At 48.4% G+C, this 18,318-nt stretch overlaps 1 protein-coding gene across 2 annotated transcripts in view; it reads left to right on the forward strand.

The window, feature by feature from the left end:
* The window catches only part of IGSF3 (immunoglobulin superfamily member 3), a 108,841-nt gene that overhangs the window by 86,194 nt on the left and 4,329 nt on the right, over window positions 1-18,318 (forward strand). For both annotated transcript variants that reach the window (XM_062597374.1, XM_062597380.1), the window contains 3 exons: window positions 12,328-12,738; window positions 14,152-14,559; window positions 17,891-18,307. In XM_062597374.1, the coding sequence (XP_062453358.1) occupies window positions 12,328-12,738; window positions 14,152-14,559; window positions 17,891-18,307 (1,236 nt within the window). The remainder of the gene's footprint in view (window positions 1-12,327; window positions 12,739-14,151; window positions 14,560-17,890; window positions 18,308-18,318) is intronic.

The following is an 18,318-nucleotide window of genomic DNA, read 5'->3' on the forward strand; positions in this document are numbered from 1 at the left end:
ATGCTGTCTCCTTGCACAGACTTTCATTAGCAACCCAACTGGAGCTCTTGTTCTTCTCCAGTTGGCCCAGGTTGGTTTGTTTTCACACCTCTTTTCCCTCCCTTTCCTAGGCCATGGCACAGCCTCCTACATGTGTGCATTTACCACTGGGAGCCTGTTCTGGTGCTCATCAGGTCACTTTAAGCTTCTTTGCTTAAACTTGCTGCCACCTCCTTCACACAATTATTTATCCCTGGCTAGGACCCGTGGCATGCTTTTCCTGCACACAAGCCATCAAACTCTTCTTTCCAGTACCCCCTACCTCCATCTCTTCTCCGTATTGTCGTTGTTTCACACATGCCTGGGAGCCTGATCTTCTCCCTGCTCCCATGCTGCTGCATGCAATACCCTCTAATTACAGACATAACTTTTTGTGAAAATAGATATGAGGTGAAGTTTTACCTGTAAGCACATATTCATGAGAGGATGCTCTCCTCCCAGGGTGCTTGCTGGCTGACCTTGTCATGCCAGGCTGTGGCTTCACAGTCACGAATAACAGATAGGTGCTCCACCAGATCACTCAGTGGGGCAAATCAGAGCAATTCAGGTCACGCGTAGGTGTGAGATTTCATTTCTGGCAGAACTGTTGAAGCACACACAGCAAAAGCCATCCTGATCCCACTAAACAGCTGTTATTACAAAATGAGCCTCCCAGTGTAAAGAACAGAGGCGTTCACACGGGGTCAGCAACAGTGTTCCTGGCCCAGTGGTAGGGATGCTGACAGTGGGGTTGCTGGGTCAGAGCAGGACTTCTCCTCCTCCTACCTTTGTCTTCCCATCTGGCATGGAATGTAGCTACTGAACTTCGTGCAGGAGGTCTTGCTTCTCAGCTTCCCTGAGCAAGACTCGAGAATTTCAGAAGACCTGGGCTGTATTCAAAGCATGCTGCTCTGGTCATATTATCTGGTCATAACTTCACAGTTACTTTTTTAAGTGCATTTTTTTCACTTCCACTTCAAAGCCCTCTGTTTTTCTCTTTGATATCTAATGAGTGGTCTTCCACTCCCGCTTTCAGCATGCATATACAGAACCAGAATCACAGCCTGCTTTGCAGTCTGCACACGCAGCTTCTTTGATGTTGTCTAGTGTCTTTCTTCTGTACCCTTTAGCTTCTCACTGAAGCCCTGTTTGCTCTCCTGGGACTTAAAATATTCTGCAGTGAAGAATTCTGCAGTTGTCCAGCTCTAAAGCTTTTTGTGTCTCTCATATCCTTGAAGCCCCCAAAAGCAGAGTCAGCAGTGGCAGCCAAAGGAAGGCCATCCTTTGGAGGAGAACCGCTCTTTCAGGAGTGTCAGTGGTGGGCACTGACTCCTGGTGTCAACTAAGAGCTGACCTGCACTGTCCTGCACCCATGCCAGGGCACAAGCCCATTCCCCTCCACTACACTGGCTGATCCCCACAGATCAGCAGCCTTGGGGCTGGCAGGCTTAGTGCTGTGACAGCACATGTTTTCTCTTGCTGCGTTGTAAGCCTTCCTGTGAGAGTGGCCTCCAGGTCAAGTGTCCTTCTTACTGTGCCTGAGTGGCAGCTCTGGCTCTTCCATTGTTTTACATGGGACTTGTATCATTTTTCTAGCTTCTGCATCACATGGGATGCTACTTCTTTGATGAGAAACCCCCTCTTCCTCATTGTTCCTTTGTACAGGATGTCCTTTTCTGAGAACAGTGCTGAGCAGCTAGGCAGAGAGATGGCCCAGCCCAAATTAGTGTAAATCCCCTGCCTCTAGCCTCTGTAAGTATTGGTTCAACTAACGGATTTGAGATGTCTTCTGCCGGCAGTACACAGCTGGCAAGTTCCCAGTGGCTCTGCTCTTCAGCATGACAGCCACCTGCATAGCTAGGTGATGCAGCAATGCCCATGCAAAGGAGGAAGTTTCAGTAAAATAAAGCTCACTATTTCTCCCAGTGGCGAATTCTTTTTACTGAATTAAATTAATACTTCTGTGTGAGCAGAGTAAAGAAGGGCAATTTTTCTTTGAATGCTTTTCCAGAGTTTTAGTTCAATAAAGAGCTGATTATTTTGGGTTTTCTATGTTTTCTGGCACCGGTCAAAGACTAATTTCACTGGACCTGTGATCTGCTTTGTTTTAGCAAAATGGTAGTCTAGACAGGCAAAACCTATGGTTCAAGGTTTTTTTCCTTAATTTGGAAACATAAATTTTCTAAGGTCATTTTTCCTTTGGATAGGAATTTGGGATACTATTGATGAAAATTCCTACAGTTTTTCTATATCACATATAATATGGAAACGTGGAGTCCAGATAATGATGGATCTATAGTCCATCCTGCTGTGATCCTTCCTGTGTCTTCTTTTTTAAGATGATTTTTTTTTTTTTTTTTTTGAGAAATGCCAGATGGCTCATTTTGTTTGGACATTCTTCCATGGAGTAGATGGATTCACTGAACAGTTTGTGGAGGCAACAAAATCATGAGAGCTTAGGATGTGGGTTTCACAAGGCAGGTGGAGCTGATCTAGCACTTGGTTGTGCAGAAGGAGGTGCTCCTCATTGCCTGACTGTACCTGGTTCTGTCCCTTTACTTGTGCCAGCACTGACCCTTCAGAGAGCCAGTTGCATTCACTAAACCTGTAGAAGATTAACCCAGTGGGAAAGAAGTAGCTGAAGATGAGGGGAGTGGTCCCTTCTAGTGAGAGAGCTCTTAGGTGGATTCAGTCGGGTCCTTCCCCCAAGACCTTGCCTTCACCCAAAGAACAGAACTGGTGGGGCGGGTGAGGACTAGGAAAGACCTTGGGATCCCAAGTGAGTTCTGCAGGGGAGCTTGCTCTCTGCATGGTAACAAAATGGCATTTCATACCACTATCAGCTTTTCATCCCTCTCTTTAGCAGCTGACTTTCCAGCAGTAGCCTCTGAAGCTGAGTATATCAAATAGTGCAAACAAAGTCAGTCTTTGGTTATAGGTGTACTCTAGCATACATCTACGCAAATTTTTCAGGTGTCTGACACCCAGCTATAGGGAATTTGGCTCTTAATGGCCAACCTCGAGAATGACACAGAAATTTGTATGTGGTGCTGTCATATGTATTGTAACTTGATTTTGGGTAGATTTTTTTTCCTAATCGTAGCTCTTTTTTGCTTGAAATCTTTCTGATGAGAGGTTGATTAACTCTCAGTATGTTATTTTTTTTCTTTCTTCATCCTCTGTGGCTGTAACTTGATGCTGAATTTATCTTACAGTGATCCTATCTCCATATTTTAATTTACAAGTGATCAGTGAGCCGTATATGGCTTACTGACAGCAGGCACAGCTCATGCTGGGAGTCTTTTACCTCTCTGCCACCCTTCTCCTACAGAACCTTTACGTTTATTTCAGAATTTGATGGAAAGGTTTCTGATTTTATTTGTGGGATGTCTTGATTGTTTGTTTTATTTTCTTCAAGGTGGATTGTCCATGACTCTTTCTATTTTGCCATCCCTCAGAGAATCTTAATTTCTGCTTGTGAGGGAAGCTCTTGTTTTTCCCAGGCTCACACAGCCCAGCGGCATGTCCCAGCTAGCAGCCTCTGGGTTAGCCATGGCCAGACCTCAGCGCTGCAGGCTTCCCAGTTTTCTCCATCCCTGCAGCTACGCACATGGCCTTCTCTCTTTACACTTAAAAACGTATGGCTCCTGGGCTTTAAAGAGGCCTTTCTAGGTCACATATACATGCTTCACTACCCTACGTGCCCAGATTTGTTACCCGTTGGTTTGTTAGCTGCTCTGCAAGCTCCAGTGTGCCATGGGCCTGTGATCTTGGGCTGTCCCTTAGCTGAGCAGATGTCCTTGTCACAGCCCATAGGCTTCATTCTACAGTGCATAGCTTGTACCAAGGGACTTGTGCCTGCTACCTGTGGGTTTTCTGATAGTAGGTCGAGGGTCTGACTGTGCTGCCTTTGGGGAGAGGCAAGCATGAGGCCAGGCACCAAGTTTGGTCAGTGAGGTCAATAGGGCTGAAGGAGTCAGCACTGACGAAGGGGTTTGGTGCTGGGGCTTCACCACAGGGTATGCAGAGAAGGTGCCTGTGCTCCTTGACACAACACTTTGCAGCAGCATTTGGGTGCCTCCCCAAGTCCCTGCAGGCTGTAATAGTGTGCTGCAGGGTGCTTGCATTTAGGGCAGGGGCTTAGGCTGCTGAGTGTCAGCTTGGATTTATATAGCTACTTAAATACCCAGCTGGTAGTGCTCCAGCAGGCAGGCTGTGAGGATAGTCTGCTTCTACAAGGCAATTGAACTTGCATCAACTAAGTGACGTATTGAACCATGTCACTTGGTGGTTTATACCTTTCTCCTTCTGACATTGAAAGGAGGCAGCTTGCAGCCAGCTCCTCTGTAGCTTGGGCTTGTTCCTGGGGCTGGGAGTGCCCCACCAGCCCTTGCTTCAGGAAGTGTTGATTTACACCGTGCGTATAAGGAACAGTAGATTTCCATGAGAAGTGTTGTCCAGTTGATCCGTAGCAAAGCATGAGCAGCACTTGCAGGGAGGGGCTGTCTGAAGGGCGGTTGGCTCGAGCATCTCGAGTCCCTTTGAGCGGGATGCGTGGCATAGGGAGGGCGCCCGGGGAGGAGTAGCAAGCACGACGGGCCTGGATGGCCAAGGGACGTGGCCGCTCCTGAAAGCCGCAGCGGCTCTGCCCTGCAGCCGAGCGAGCACAGAGGGGCTGGCTGGCCGTGCGGTCTCTCTGAGGGCATCCGGCAGGGCAGAGCAGAATGGGATTAACGGCCTGTCTGACTGCAAGCAGACAGGACCGCCCCTGCCGGGGGGGTGTGGGGGAAAGGAGGTGACCCATATCCGTCTAGACTAGCAGTCAATCAGTCTGATGACTTGACCAGAGATGTGTCTTATCTATACCAGAACGGAGCAGTGTGCAAAAATAAGGGTTCTGCTTTACAAAATAAGTATGCTAGAGAGGTTGTAGCTTCCTACAAGACCTTCTTCTGTGGGGCTGCCCAGGCAGAACATGCTCTGGCCATGGTTCTTTATCGCTGTTGCAGACACACATATATTTTGCTTTTATTTGTATGTCCAACCTGGAGCAGCCTACCTGAGCGGTTAGGGGACTGCAGAAACATTTGGTATTGCTGCTATACATTTGGTATATTGCTGATATTTGGGAGCTAGGAGAGCACAGGATGGCCCAGACCAGCTCGGTGGGACCACAGCTGGCTGCGTCACAGAGGAAGACAAGTGCAGAGCTGTGTCACCAATCCAAGAAGTAGTACAGGACTGCGATAAAGCTCTGGCTTAGGAGAAAATGGCATTTATTCCAATGAGGTAAAGTTACATGCTGCAGGCAGCCCAGATGGCAATTGCGCAGTGAGGAGGATGGCTCTGAAACTAGCAGTGCTCGAGGTCGAAATGGCAGTGAGGCGCTCAATTTTGAAGCCTCAGCTCTTTTGCCTGCCCACCTGGGAAGGGGCAGCGGCTGCACGTTGCTCAGCAAAGGGTTAACGTTGTCTCTCCTTTCCGTGGAGCTGCTCTCCCAGTAATTCAATCATGTCAGCCTGTTTGCAGGCAATAATTCATTGTTATAGGAACACTACAGCAAAGTGACAAGTTAATAATGGCAGTAATAATGGCAGGCAAAGTCTAATGCTGTTTCCCTTTCTCCTGCTCCTGTTACACTGCAGTCTCCCTTGTTGGCTAACACAATTTGCAACCTCCCTAATCCAGTTTCAGTAGGAATTCTGCTCTATTAAAGGAGCATAACAAGAGTAGGGAGTTGTGCTACCATGCTCCTGGCATCTCTGGGGAGGCTGCTCTGGTGCTGGAGGTTTTCATCTTTGCTGTGATTTTTGGTGTGAGGCTCAAGCCTAATCAGGAGCTCCTCCTGTGAATGGTTCATCTCCCTCCCTTCTGTGAATGCCTTCTCTCTGGCCTCTCTTTCTCTGAAAAGCCACTCCTTTAGCTCCCACGTCTTTCCCTTTTGTGCGTCCGTTTCCTTTCAGCTAGCCTGGTAAACCTCAGCCTACCATTACTCATCATGCTGAGTCAGAAGGCCAACATGTATTTACTTGACTCCTGTTACCACAGTTCCCTGCAGCCTTTAATGCACGTGTCCTTGTAGTATTTCTTGGGAAGGGAAGAGGCTCGTCGCTCTTGTTTTATGAAAGGGAGAAGAGGTGATGGAGGTGCAGCGGGTTAGTGGCACATCTCAGCCTGTGGCAGAATGGAGAATTGAGTACAGACGTCTCCAGTCCAAGATGGACATCCACCACTATGCTTCCTCCTCATGGAATTAGGGTGCTGGTAGTTTGGAGACACTAGTGAGAAAAAGGTGAGGCACTCTTTGAGGTCAGAGCCAGCTGTGACCACAGGCCAGCGGGTCTGCTGGCCCACAGGAGCTGGCCTGTCTCTGAATGTGGCCTGGTTGCTGCAGAGCTGGCTCAGCCATCACCCCTATTCCCATGAGGAAAAGCTGCAGTTGATTATCATCCTCTTTTTCCTGCCTTAGGCTTTCTCTGTGAGTTTGTGCTGCAAGACAGGCGAGGGCCCTCTTTTAGGCAGAGAGTACCTAAAAGAGACCCAGTTCCTAGATAGGTCCTGTGCCTGGGACTCATCTTGCAACTGTCCCCCTGGAAAGGACTCTCTTCTCATCGACCTGTTGACCACAATCGCCTGTGTCTGGGTTTGGCTCTGGTTTGCTCTGTTTCTCCTCTCCTCCCCTCCTCCAAACAGTGAAATTCTGGCAGAGGCTTTTGAAAGTAGGATAATCCCTGGGAAAACTTTGTAATGTTCATCAGCCTTCTCCAGGAGAGAGCGTTTTCTGGAAGAGTCCTCCCCAGAGAGGGATCATCCCCAAAGCAGGACAAGACAGCTCTTTTGGCCCCCGTCCTGGACTGTGAAGCATCTCTGGGGTGACCCTGTGGCCATCCTCACGCCCACCCTTTCCCCAGAGCATGCAGAGCTCCCTGTTCCCAAGCTCACAGCCCTCTCGTCTCCCACTGCAGGGGAGCATGCTGGAGTCTTGTCTGGGGTTACCTACGGGAGGGTGTCTTCAGCTGAACTCAAACACTGGCATTCCCAGGATTTGGGAATAGTGGCTCCCATGTGGGAAGCAAGCTCTCTTGTATTTTCTTGGTACCCACAAAGGAAAATGATGTCAAGAGTCTTAGACAGAGCCTCTTTTATTTGGGGCATTTTTAGGTATGGATTACAAAGCACTTTTGTGTTTTAGTAAATGTTGTAACCCCAGCTAGATGATTAAGAAAGAGAGGCAAGGCAGCCAAGTGGCTTAACCAGGACAGTGAGTCAGTGAAAATGCTGTGTCAGTTAGGAAAAGTTAGTAAAAATTCATATCACTGCCTCTGCATTTCTTCTGCTCTGATAACTAGTTTCCCTTCTCCCCACAAGCATTTGTAGAATTATGCTTATCAAATATCAAACTTGAGGAGCCTGACTCCCTCTGTGATGATGTAGAGAGTACCGCAGCCACATAAGTCAGCAGATAGCGTGCCCAGCGATATGCTGTGCCGTGGTTGTAATGTGGGTCAGACCTAGCCCTGCAGCCCTGCAGGGGAAGTGTCAAGGACCAAAGGCTGCTGCAGGTATCCTGAGACAGCCGTTGTCCTTGCAAGTGAGTCGAGACTGTTTCTTCAGCCTGGGATTGATGCAAAGGGACCATGACGCTGGAAGTCTGTCAGTTAAGTGAGGTGTCTAGCAGGTGCATGGGCTAGCTGTGGACACCTAGCATCTTTGCCAGCCTCTCTACAAAAAGAGGGATATAAGGTCCTCAGTGTGCTGGCCTGGTCCCAGTGTGAGTCCTTGCCCTTGCCTTGCCAGGGCTCTTTGAGCAGATTCGGTGGGATGCCCGTATTGATGCAGATCTTTGCTCTGTGCCGTCGGAGACCTGGCGCTTTTTGTCCCAGCCCCTGCCCAAACAACTGCCCGTGTGCCCTGCGCTACAAAACTAGGCAGGTTTAAAAAAAAATATGAGGGCTGTAACCATTACTTGCTGCCAGTGTAAACTGAGAGCCTTAAGAGTGTACCTGGAGCCAATTACAGTACATCCAGGTATGACACCTACTCTGCTGGCACCCTCCAGGGAGCCAGGAGACATTGGCAGCAGCATTACAGTTTGCAGATGATATGCACAGTAACCTCACCTAGACATGTGCAGCTGTTTCCCTCACAAAGCAGATGTTCGGGAGCCTGTTAAGAGAGCATCAGTCTCTTGACAGCGTAGCAGAAAATGCCATGTAACCGTGTCTGTTCACATGGCCGCACCCGCCACTTCTGCTGCTTTACAGTGCACCGTGACGGCCGTGCCCGGGCGCCCCACAACCCCAGCCCCTGAGGCACGCTACAAGCCCTTGCTTGGCTTTCTGCCCAGGTGAATTTCCAAGCCAGGGAAGGGAGTTTCCCCTCACGTCAAGAGGGTGAGATTTGGCTGGCTTAGTGCCTGGGGTGTCAGTCTTCTTGCAATCCTACTCATACACCAGCAACTACAATAATTTCCATGTCGCGCAGGCATTTTTGAACATGCCTTGCAAGCCACATGGGGCATAGCGAGATCCAGCTTTATACTGAAGCATTTGTATCAGCAGGAATGAAAAGAGATGGACTCACTGGTGCTCTGTTGTACCATTTCCATCACCCTGGCCCACTAACTTCAGAACTTTTTTTTTAATTGCGTTGTTTCTGTATGCCAAATGAGCCTTTCAGATTATTTTGCCTATCTCTGAATGGTGGCTGATAGTCCCACCTCTTGCGCTCCTGTGGGATAGCAGAAGTGTAAAGGATTCCCACAAAGCTTCCTGTCTCTTAACCAGACTGTGGGCAGAGGATCTCTCTCCTGCGTTAGAAAGCACATCAGCCTTTCAGCCTGTAGCTGAAGCTGCCTAGAATGTTTCCAAATCAGCAGTTTTTAGCTTGTGGTCTATGAAAGCCCTGGATTATTCCTAAAGGATCTGCAAAAGGTGACTAAGAAAAGCCAGGCTGTGCACCTGTGCAGGAGTTACTGTGCAGGAGTGAGCACCTGCACGGGAAAGCATTTGGTGTTCACAGGTTGCAAAAGGCTGAGAGTGTCCTGCCCAGATCCATGGGAGGGAAACAGAACCCACGTTTGCACTTTCCATGGAACATCTCAGTTAGGAAAGTAAGTCACAGTAGATGAGAAGTTCATTGGCAGAAGTGTCATTATGATGATACTGCTAATCTAGAGAAAACTTGGTGTACTTGTTGTACATCTGTGCAAGTTCATGCAGTCTAGCAAAGGGAAGCCCTGTAATTCCTCATCAAGGCCTACTGCTCTGCATGGTAGAAGTGATCATGTCTTCATGATTTGGTGGTGGGTGGGGGGGCTGTATGGGTACTGAGATGCTGTGGTAGTACAGATTCCTGAATGCTGTCTGCTATAGCTACTAATAAAGATTTTTGGAGGATACCTGTATGGAATCGAAGGTCTCATTTTTGCCAGACTAAGACAGATTTCTCTCCCATCATCCTTACCTGCCTCTGAAAAAAGACGTTGTCTTAAGCCTTGAATGGAAGCAGGAGAACTGCACATAGGTTGTCTGAGTGCCCTGTAACATGAGGGGTGTCGTGGTGTTTGTACGCACCGATAATTGCTGTGCTTAGGGCTGGGAACATACCCTTACTGCTTCAGTGAAATAAATCCATCACATATGAGATGCAGGTCTGTTGCCCAGAACACTGCACTTAAAAATATCCCCGTCCTCCTCATTTCCTCCTCCTGGAGATACAGTAGTGTGGGAAGGACATGGGGAGGGGCTCTTGAAACTCTCCGCAGCTCCAGTCTCTGCATGCCCCAACTGCGTGTGTGTGTGCGCACGCGTGTATTGGTATGGAGCAACCCTGCCACACATGCAGCGTGAGTATATACTGCATTTTAATAGATATAAGCTACTGACTTAACATACACAGTTGCTATAGTAACAGGTTTCCCTAGTAACAGTTGCAGAAAATAATCCAGTACCAATTAAAAATAAACTGTTTGGAAAGGCGGCTGGGGCGGGGGGAGGAAGGGAACTGCTGGGAATCACCTTCCCCTTTATTGGTTCATCTCCCAGGGCCTCAGAAGATTGATTAATGCTTGAAATAACCTTTCTTAACCAACAGTGACCCACAAAGGTGGGATGAGAGTGAGTGTGGTGGCTGAAGCTGCTGTCCTCAAGTGAAACAAAGGGGAAGGAGTGTGTCGTGGGGACAGGGGGCACAGCAGAAATGCGAGACTATGTTGCTAAACCTCTCCATTAAGTTGAAGTCCCCAGAGAGAAAGAACAAGGGGCTCTTTTCCCTCCTTCCCTCCCTCCCTGCTCTCTGCATGCCATACCCATAACACCAGCATCTAGTCTGTATTAGCATACTGATTAAAGCCATAGGCAATCCAAGCTCCAGGGGAACTTTTAATGTGTTACCAGGATGCCTATCTCAGATGCTGTATTAGAGCTGAAAGTGTCACTGTCAGGGGAGTTTCTCCCCTCTGTTTGATGTTGTTTGTATGTACTCATCCTTTCCCTCGTCCCTCCACTCATCGCTTGTGCTGACAGGCATGTGAGACCCTAGAGTCCAGAGGAAGCTGGAAGTAAAACATAACGCAAAGTGAGGAGCCCTTGCCTTGGTGAGAGACAAGAGACGACATCGCTTCCTTGCAAGTGCAGGATGCGTGGGCTGGGTTCTCGGGGTGGGGATTTGCATGGCTCCTCAGCAGGCTGCAACCTTCAGTGCCTTTAGTCCTGTGCTTGTGTTGTGCTACTCCTACCAGGCCCGCTCAGTAGGTTTCATTAAGAGATTTATAAATTGTCAACAAAATCCTTTCACTTGGCAGCAAGACATGCCGATTTTCAGACAATGCTAGGTGCTCATTGCATGGGCAGCGGCAGAAGCACGTAAAATTCAGGGATGCATTGAATTGGAGAGAGACTGTAGCCCACCTATTCTGTCTTTTAACCATTGAAAACCACCATTTGTCAGGACCACCCGTTGTAGGTGACTCCCGAATAGTGGCCCTTTCCATTGCAGTTGTGCCAAGAGCTGCCTAGTCCTGACTGCAGGGGGTCAGGAGGGAGCTGCTGTCTGCCAGACACTGTCACATATTGTCCCTGTTTCCTGGAAACCCTCAGTGCTTGTGTCTGACCTATTTTTGTGCATATACTCAGATCCAATAGTGTCCTGAATGTTCAAACCTCAGCCTCATCCCTTCTAGCTATCAGATCAGAGTTTCCTGCATTGTTCTGTTCAAGATGAGATGCTGGTCCCTGTTGTGGTAAGAGGCTTGAAGAAAGGAAGATGTTGCTCAGACAAATAGATGTGTCTAGTCAGAATCAGTTCTGCTCTTCAGATCTTTAGTTCACAAGACTGGAGGGCATATCAAGTATAAATGTCACATGAGGGCGCTTCATATCTTCCATCTGCAAATGTGAAGGCCTTGGATCAAGGCTCACTGCAATAGACACAGGCCGAACACAGGCTGGGAAAGGCTTTATTTCCTGTTCCTACAGGGAGAGAGAAATTTGAAGCTAGTTTATCTGTCTCCCTGCACGGACAAGAACTAATGACACCATGCTGTCCTCTACCCTGTGTGACCACTAAGCTACCAGTGTGAGATCGACAGTGACAGTGGGAAGCCGAGAGAGATGATGTGCCTGTGACTTGTGCAAAGTTACGTAGTGAGCCTATGATGGACTCAGAGGCAGAGCTCCTGATGGCTGGACCTAGGTGCAAAATGCAGAGCAGAGCATGTTCCCTGCTGTTCCTTTCCAGAGTGATCATTCTCTTCAGTTGTGCTCCTATTTGCTCTCCTTAACTATTGTGTGTCCAGAGGTTACAAGTCACTGAGATGGCTGGAGTATGACAGCAGTAGAGTCTTATTTAAATTACTGTTCCAGGAAACCATTTCTGTGGAATTGGTCAAAGGCTCATTGGCCTAAGCTGCATGTGGTATGTTTTCACCATGAAAAAAAACACTTTGTGCCTGGAGGGTTGTTGCATGTGAAGAGAATGGAAAACTGAGTTTGGGTGTAACCTTCTTGCTACACTTGATGCCATAAACCCCAGTGAGTTAAGAAAGGGACCCTATTAAAGAAGAAAAAGTAGGTTTCTTGCTGAGGGAACTGATGGGAAGATTCAGGAGTAGAAGGGAGATCAAAAACAGAGGAGAGAAGTTTTGACAGCAGAGCATTTGAACACCTGTGCCCCAAAGGCCTGGTGCAAGAGGGATTCAGGCTAGGGCACTCATGACTACAGGTAAGGGAGAACTCTCTGTGTTCCTCCCTAAACAAATAAGATTATTTCTCTGCACCTTTTCTCATCCTTTTCTGTCTTCCCCACCAGTAACAAAGCTGCAAGTGAGCAAGTCGAAGCGGAGCATCACTCTGGTGGAGAACAGGCCCATCCCCCTCAACTGCTCAGTGAAATCTCAGACCAGCCCCGATTCGCACTTCGCTGTGCTGTGGTACGTCCACAAGCCCTCCGACGCTGATGGCAAGCTCATCCTGAAGACCACCCATAGCTCAGCCTTTGAGTACGGCACCTATGCAGAAGAAGAGGGGCTGCGAGGCCGGCTGCAGTTTGAGCGGTCAGCATCCGGGGGGCTCTTCAGCCTGACGGTCCAGCGGGCAGAGGTCCGTGACAGTGGCAGCTACTACTGCCATGTGGAGGAGTGGCTGCTCAGCCCCAACCATGCCTGGTACAAGCTGGCAGAGGAGGTGTCAGGGCGAACGGAGGTCACTGTCAAGCAACCAGGTAGTATGCCCCTCGCTGGTGAGATATTCCAGGGTAAACCTTGGGTCCTCTCCGTGCCTGCTGTCTCATATGTGCCTTGTGGAGCTCATTGAGCTTTTCTGGAGCAATGAGGATCCTCTGTTCTTCCTTCTGCTACAGCCTTGTCTCCAAACCCGTGTCACATCCTCATGCCAGCACCCCTGCACTCCCTCACTGTTTGCTTCTGAGCCATTTTCCCTCTTCAGTGTGACCCTTCTCCATTTAGGCTGGGATGATGTGTGTTTGTGTGTCCCCACATAACAATTGGTATTTACATCAGTAAAGATGGATTGATGAAAGAACTAAAGATGGCCCTAATAAACTGAGGATAAAGCCTTACCTCAAGTAAAGAGATAGGGAGGCAGGCACAATCTCTGAGAGCTGCCTGGACCCAGTGTGAGCTTCTTTGGTAGAGCATCGCTATTTCAGAAGGAAGCCTGTCTTGTTACAGCTTTCTCTTGGTTTCCTGTTTCTGGAGAATAAAATCTATCAGGTAGGAGGGATGTACCTGGATAGCAGGGCTGAAGCAAGATGTTTAATTCATTTTCTCTGTCTGAATTTGGCTGGCTAGCCATAAGCTGTGCAGACCTGGTGTCCTGCAGGTCTATTGAATGCAGTCACTAGTCAGTACCTTAGGTGTAGCTGTGCCTGGTCACACAGCAAGTGCAGTAGGCTTGAGTGTATTGCTCCTTGCCTGTCCTAGCTCTTCATTTCCATATGCAAATTCCCAGGATGGGCCTGGAACAGCCAGAGAAGGGAAGGCGGAAGCTGGGATTTACCCCCTCCTTTACATCACCTGCCTCCCTCTGATAAGAACTGTGCCCATTTCTTACTGTAGTGGCCATACCAGAAAAGTCCAAACTGTGCCTCTTAAAAGAACTCGTGAAGGAGTCGGGAGTGTACGACACGTCATTTCATGTGAAAGAGCTGATTGCAATCACCCCCAGTGTATCAGTGGAGCAAAAACCAGGGACATTCTCAGCACAGTGATGCACTGTGTGTGACTTTGCCCTTGACCCTTGTACCACTTCCCTTTTGCGGTGGTGATTCCCTATAATCAGTTGTCCATTCTCTGCATTGTTTTATTCTCCATTTTCACAGTGCATGAGTGCTTGCTGGTTTGGGTAGGATTGGGCTAGTGCCCAGCTCCAAAAGCAGAATGAGAAAAGACTGAGGTGTGACCTTCCTTCTCAAGGTGTCCATATACTTAGGACCCCCCCAGGTCCTACTAAGTGATTGTGGCGCTCTGAGTTTCCTGTGCAGAATGGGGCTTTGTTACTAATCTGAGATTTTCAGAAGAGCCTACAAACTGTAAGTTCATTTTGAGCTTATGAAAAGACAAAGGACACTTGCAGCCCGCGGTCACATTGTATTTTCAATTGCCTTTTCCCTTAGATAACCGCCTGCAGGTGAATCAGACACACAAGAACGTCACCATCCTGGAGAACCAGTGGGTGACCCTGGAGTGCCTGGTCAGCAGTCGGACCAGCCTCTCATCCCAGCTCTCTGTCGAGTGGTATGTGTGGCGGCCAGGACACCCAGAGAAGGAGGCCGTGGTCCGGCTAAGCCGACAGAGCATCCTGCGCTACGGGGAGGTGGCAGCGTTGGGCGACCTGAGGAACCGGCTGCACCTGGAGAGCCCATCCCCAGGCCTCTACCTCCTCACCATCCAGAATGCTACCGTGCGGGACAGTGGGGCCTATGACTGCCGTGTGGAGGAGTGGCTGCTGGACCCCAGTGACCGCTGGTACAAGCGGGCAGAGGACCTCTCTGGCATCATCACTCTCACCGTGAAGCAGCCAGGTAACGAGGAGTCATGGGTCTTGTGCCACCAGCTTTTAAGAAATTCTCTTCTTTCTTTGATCAACCTTATGATTTACCATCCTTCCTGCAGTCAATTGCTGGTCAAGGCAGAGGGTAAGAGCATGGCAGCTGCAGGCCATGCTCACATTTAGCTGGGTGTCTTTGTTGCCACTTTGCTCTTCTGGAGGGAGCATGCAGCAGGGCCTACAAATACAGCTAATTGGATGTGGGATTGTAGCACCATTGGGTCTGTGAATTCTGTTGTACAGCACTGTAGTGCCCTGTTTCTATTTACTTTTTGATTGAGAATGAGACAGAAAAAGCTGTCTTGGGGCTGAAGTACTGTGCTTCTCAGATGTGTACCCAAGGGGCAGGGAGGGTCCTTGCATGGATAAAAGGTACCAGAGGAGGCTGAGACCTTGTAGTTGTCCAGGCAGTTTCACAAGATGCTGCTCCCCATTCTATGAGTGAAGAGCAGACATGGGGTGTGTCGATCCAGAGCTTTGTTTGTGGGTTGGGACAAGGGCTCAGGCACCTTAACAGAGTGAAATTTGGTTATGAAGAATATGCCTGTGTACAGATAAATGGGTACTTCAGGACTTCTTAACCTCCCAGCAAAGTTTGAGGCCACCATCTCATCCATTACAGCAATTCATCCAACTCCTGTTGTGTAACACCACCTGAAATATGCTCACATTTTGACATTCCCTGTACACAGCAAGACAAGGATCAGGGATCGCTGCAGCCTCAATTTCTTCTCATTCTTTGCAATATCTATTAGGAGAAAAAGTGCCAAAGAAATTAAAACCAGGAAGAAAATTCCAGTTTTGTCTGTTTTAACAGCACAGATTGGAAACTGCAAGGGCAGTTTACCTTGGGAAATACAGATTCTCCAGTTTTTGAGGCATATGACTCAAGATTAAATGCCCATCTCAAAGGAAGGCTGTAGTTCAAGCAGAAGTTATGACTTGTACTCACTGGGTACCTTAGAGCATTTAAGAAAAAAACACTGCAAGTGTTTCTGGTGCCTTATGCCTGCCTATGTCAGTGAGGTGTCAACCTTGTAACTCTGCAGTGGAGCTGGCCAAATTTCAAGATTTTTGAAAGGTTTTAGTGGTAATTCTTGTAAGGAAGATTTGTACTGTGAAGGAGAAGTTCTTTCAGGGGACAGCACAGCTCTTACCCACAAGATCTTTGCTTGGGAAACTTTTCTCACTGAGATGGTTTGACCAGATGCACCCCAGGGTCTCCAGGCAGTAAATGAGTAGCGTACATACCTGCACAGTTATCAGTGTAATTCTTCGAGCTGAAAATTGCCAGCTCTGATGGACAGGAGATGAATGTGAGAGGAAATTCCTTTGGTTCATTTTGAGTTGTGGATATGGATTTGGAGTGGGAAGAAGAGGAGGAATTGGGAATGCCCTAAGATAAGATTTTTTTTTAAAAAAAAGGTGTGATGTTTGTTTCTCTTTCATAGCAGTCAGTAACTGAAAAATTACTAAACTTAAAAATAGCATTGTTTGTGACTCATATCTCATTAGTGAGGATCTCTGTACTCATCTTTCACTACAATAATCATAAGCAAAGGAAAAAAAAACACTCAACACCTTCAGACTGCAGTTCTCCTCTTTTTGTTTAACTGGCGGAGGCAGGGAAGGCTTTTTGTTTGTTTTGACAAGCCATTTCCTTCCTTTCCTTCTTTTTACCTCAGAAGACGCAGAAATTTCAAGACTTATCTCATTCCTGTTTCTGTTTGGGAGTCTCTTGAGGAGAATGAGAACTGGAAACACTGATGTTGCCTATAGCCTTAAGAGCTCTGGCCTTAATGAAAGTTTTCTGTGTAGGATCATATAAAAAGTATAGGAAAACTGCTGTAGTGAAAAGCACAGCACCCTCCTCCTTGCAGCTCCTACTGAGGCCCTTTGGAAAGAGACCCCAAAACCCACTTCTCACAACACCCTGGACTGGATTCTCCAGCTGTACAGCTAAGGAGATTTGTTGAGTCCACCAGCCTTGGAGGAGGCTTCAGGATCAACAGAGCCCTGGGGGAAAGTCCCTTCTGCTGTAGCCGTTCCCTGTGACCCAGGGAAGGGGATTCCTGGACAAGAGCCTGCTTTCTCCCTTCCTCCCTCTTTGGGAGCCCATGGGAACTGCCCCTCTTCATCCCCACTCAGAAGACCTCCCTCACCTCCCAGTCTAGTCTGGCCTTTCCTATGTATGTCCTTCACGTGCTGCCTACAGCTTTCAAAAGGCTACCCGCTCTAGAAAGGAGCGTGACGTGGCCCCCAGGAGCCGATGACTGCAGTGTTCCCAGTGCTGTGTGCAAGACAGATGTGGTCTGAGGCTGGAAGAGCTGAAAGCGCTCGGCTATATGTGAGAATGAGAGCAAACTCCTGTTGCTGGAGGGATGCCCAGCTATCTTTGCTGGAGGAGAAACTGCCTCTTTCTTTGGTGAGCTGTTGGCTTGCCCTTCATACTTAATTCCTACATTAGAAAGAGCTTTTTAATCTTTAAATGAAAGCTTAGATCTGGGCTGATTGTGATCTCCAGAGTACATGTTCCCTGGCAATATAACTAAATCAAATGTTAATTGCTCTTGAAATCAGCCTTTAATCAACTCATCTTAGATTCCGGCCACTGTATGTCAGTTAGGTAAAAACATCTCTTTAGCCTTGCAGCAAGCAACAGAGAAAAAAGGAGACATTTAGTGTCCTTGCTGCCTGTGTGCTGAGGGCATCTTTGTGGAGGAACCTGTTACCTAATGAACTTCACAAATGTTGGAAAAAACAACTTGGCTTAGATGTACATCTCTTTTGGCTTAGATGTACTAATTTTGAAGACCACTCTTGTATAAGTTAAGAATAAAAAATAAACAGAGAATGAAATGTGGTTTGCTCTGATAGCTAGGGAGTTTTATGTTGCTCCTCTGTGCACAGACTGAACTTTCATATTTCCTGATATTCTCTTTTAATGTGTCTAGATGAATTACAGAGACTTTCTCTTTTCACATACAAGTCCATTAGTGCATGCATGCTTCTTGCTGGGAGGCTGCTGCGAAAGTCTGTGTGGGCAGGGTGATAATGTGCAGCAGTGCTAACAATCAGCTCCTGTTTTGACTCTGAGCCGGATGGAGCATGGTAAGGTGAGGATGCTGGCTCTGGGGGGTTGACCAAAGAGGTGCTTGTGGAACTTGGCAGGCTGCGTGAAACCTTTGCATATTGCTTGGATCGCATCTAGCATTGGAGATGTGACAATACGTTTGTGCTGAGGAAGGGCAACTTTGAACATAGTATTCAGCTCTGTGTTCACCTCTCCCCTTTTATTGTCTCAGACCCCACCTTGCAGGTGGACACAGCCACCTCCAACCTGACGGTGCAGGAGAAGGAGTCCTTCCCGCTTGACTGCAGCATCCTGTCCCGCTCCAGCCAGGAGTCCCACTTTGCAGTGGCATGGTACAACCTGCGGGCCAGAGAAGGAGGCGACCACTCAGAGGAGGAGGAGAGGGAGGCTGTGCTGAGTGTGGGCCCAGACGCCGTGTTCAGCCAGGAGGCCAGCCCCTGGGAGGGCCGGCTGCGCTTCCAGAGGCTCTCAGCAGTGCTCTTCCGGCTGACGGTGCTGCAGGCTGGTGTCGCCGACACTGGCAACTACTCGTGCCATGTGGAGGAGTGGCTGGCAGATCCCAATGGCGTGTGGTATCGGCTGGCTGAGGAAGAGTCTGGCACAGTCGCTGTTCACGTGCAGGATGCAGGTGAGAAGAGG

This window comes from Rhea pennata, chromosome 1, assembly GCF_028389875.1.
Source record: "Rhea pennata isolate bPtePen1 chromosome 1, bPtePen1.pri, whole genome shotgun sequence".
Taxonomy (NCBI): Eukaryota; Metazoa; Chordata; class Aves; order Rheiformes; family Rheidae; genus Rhea; species Rhea pennata.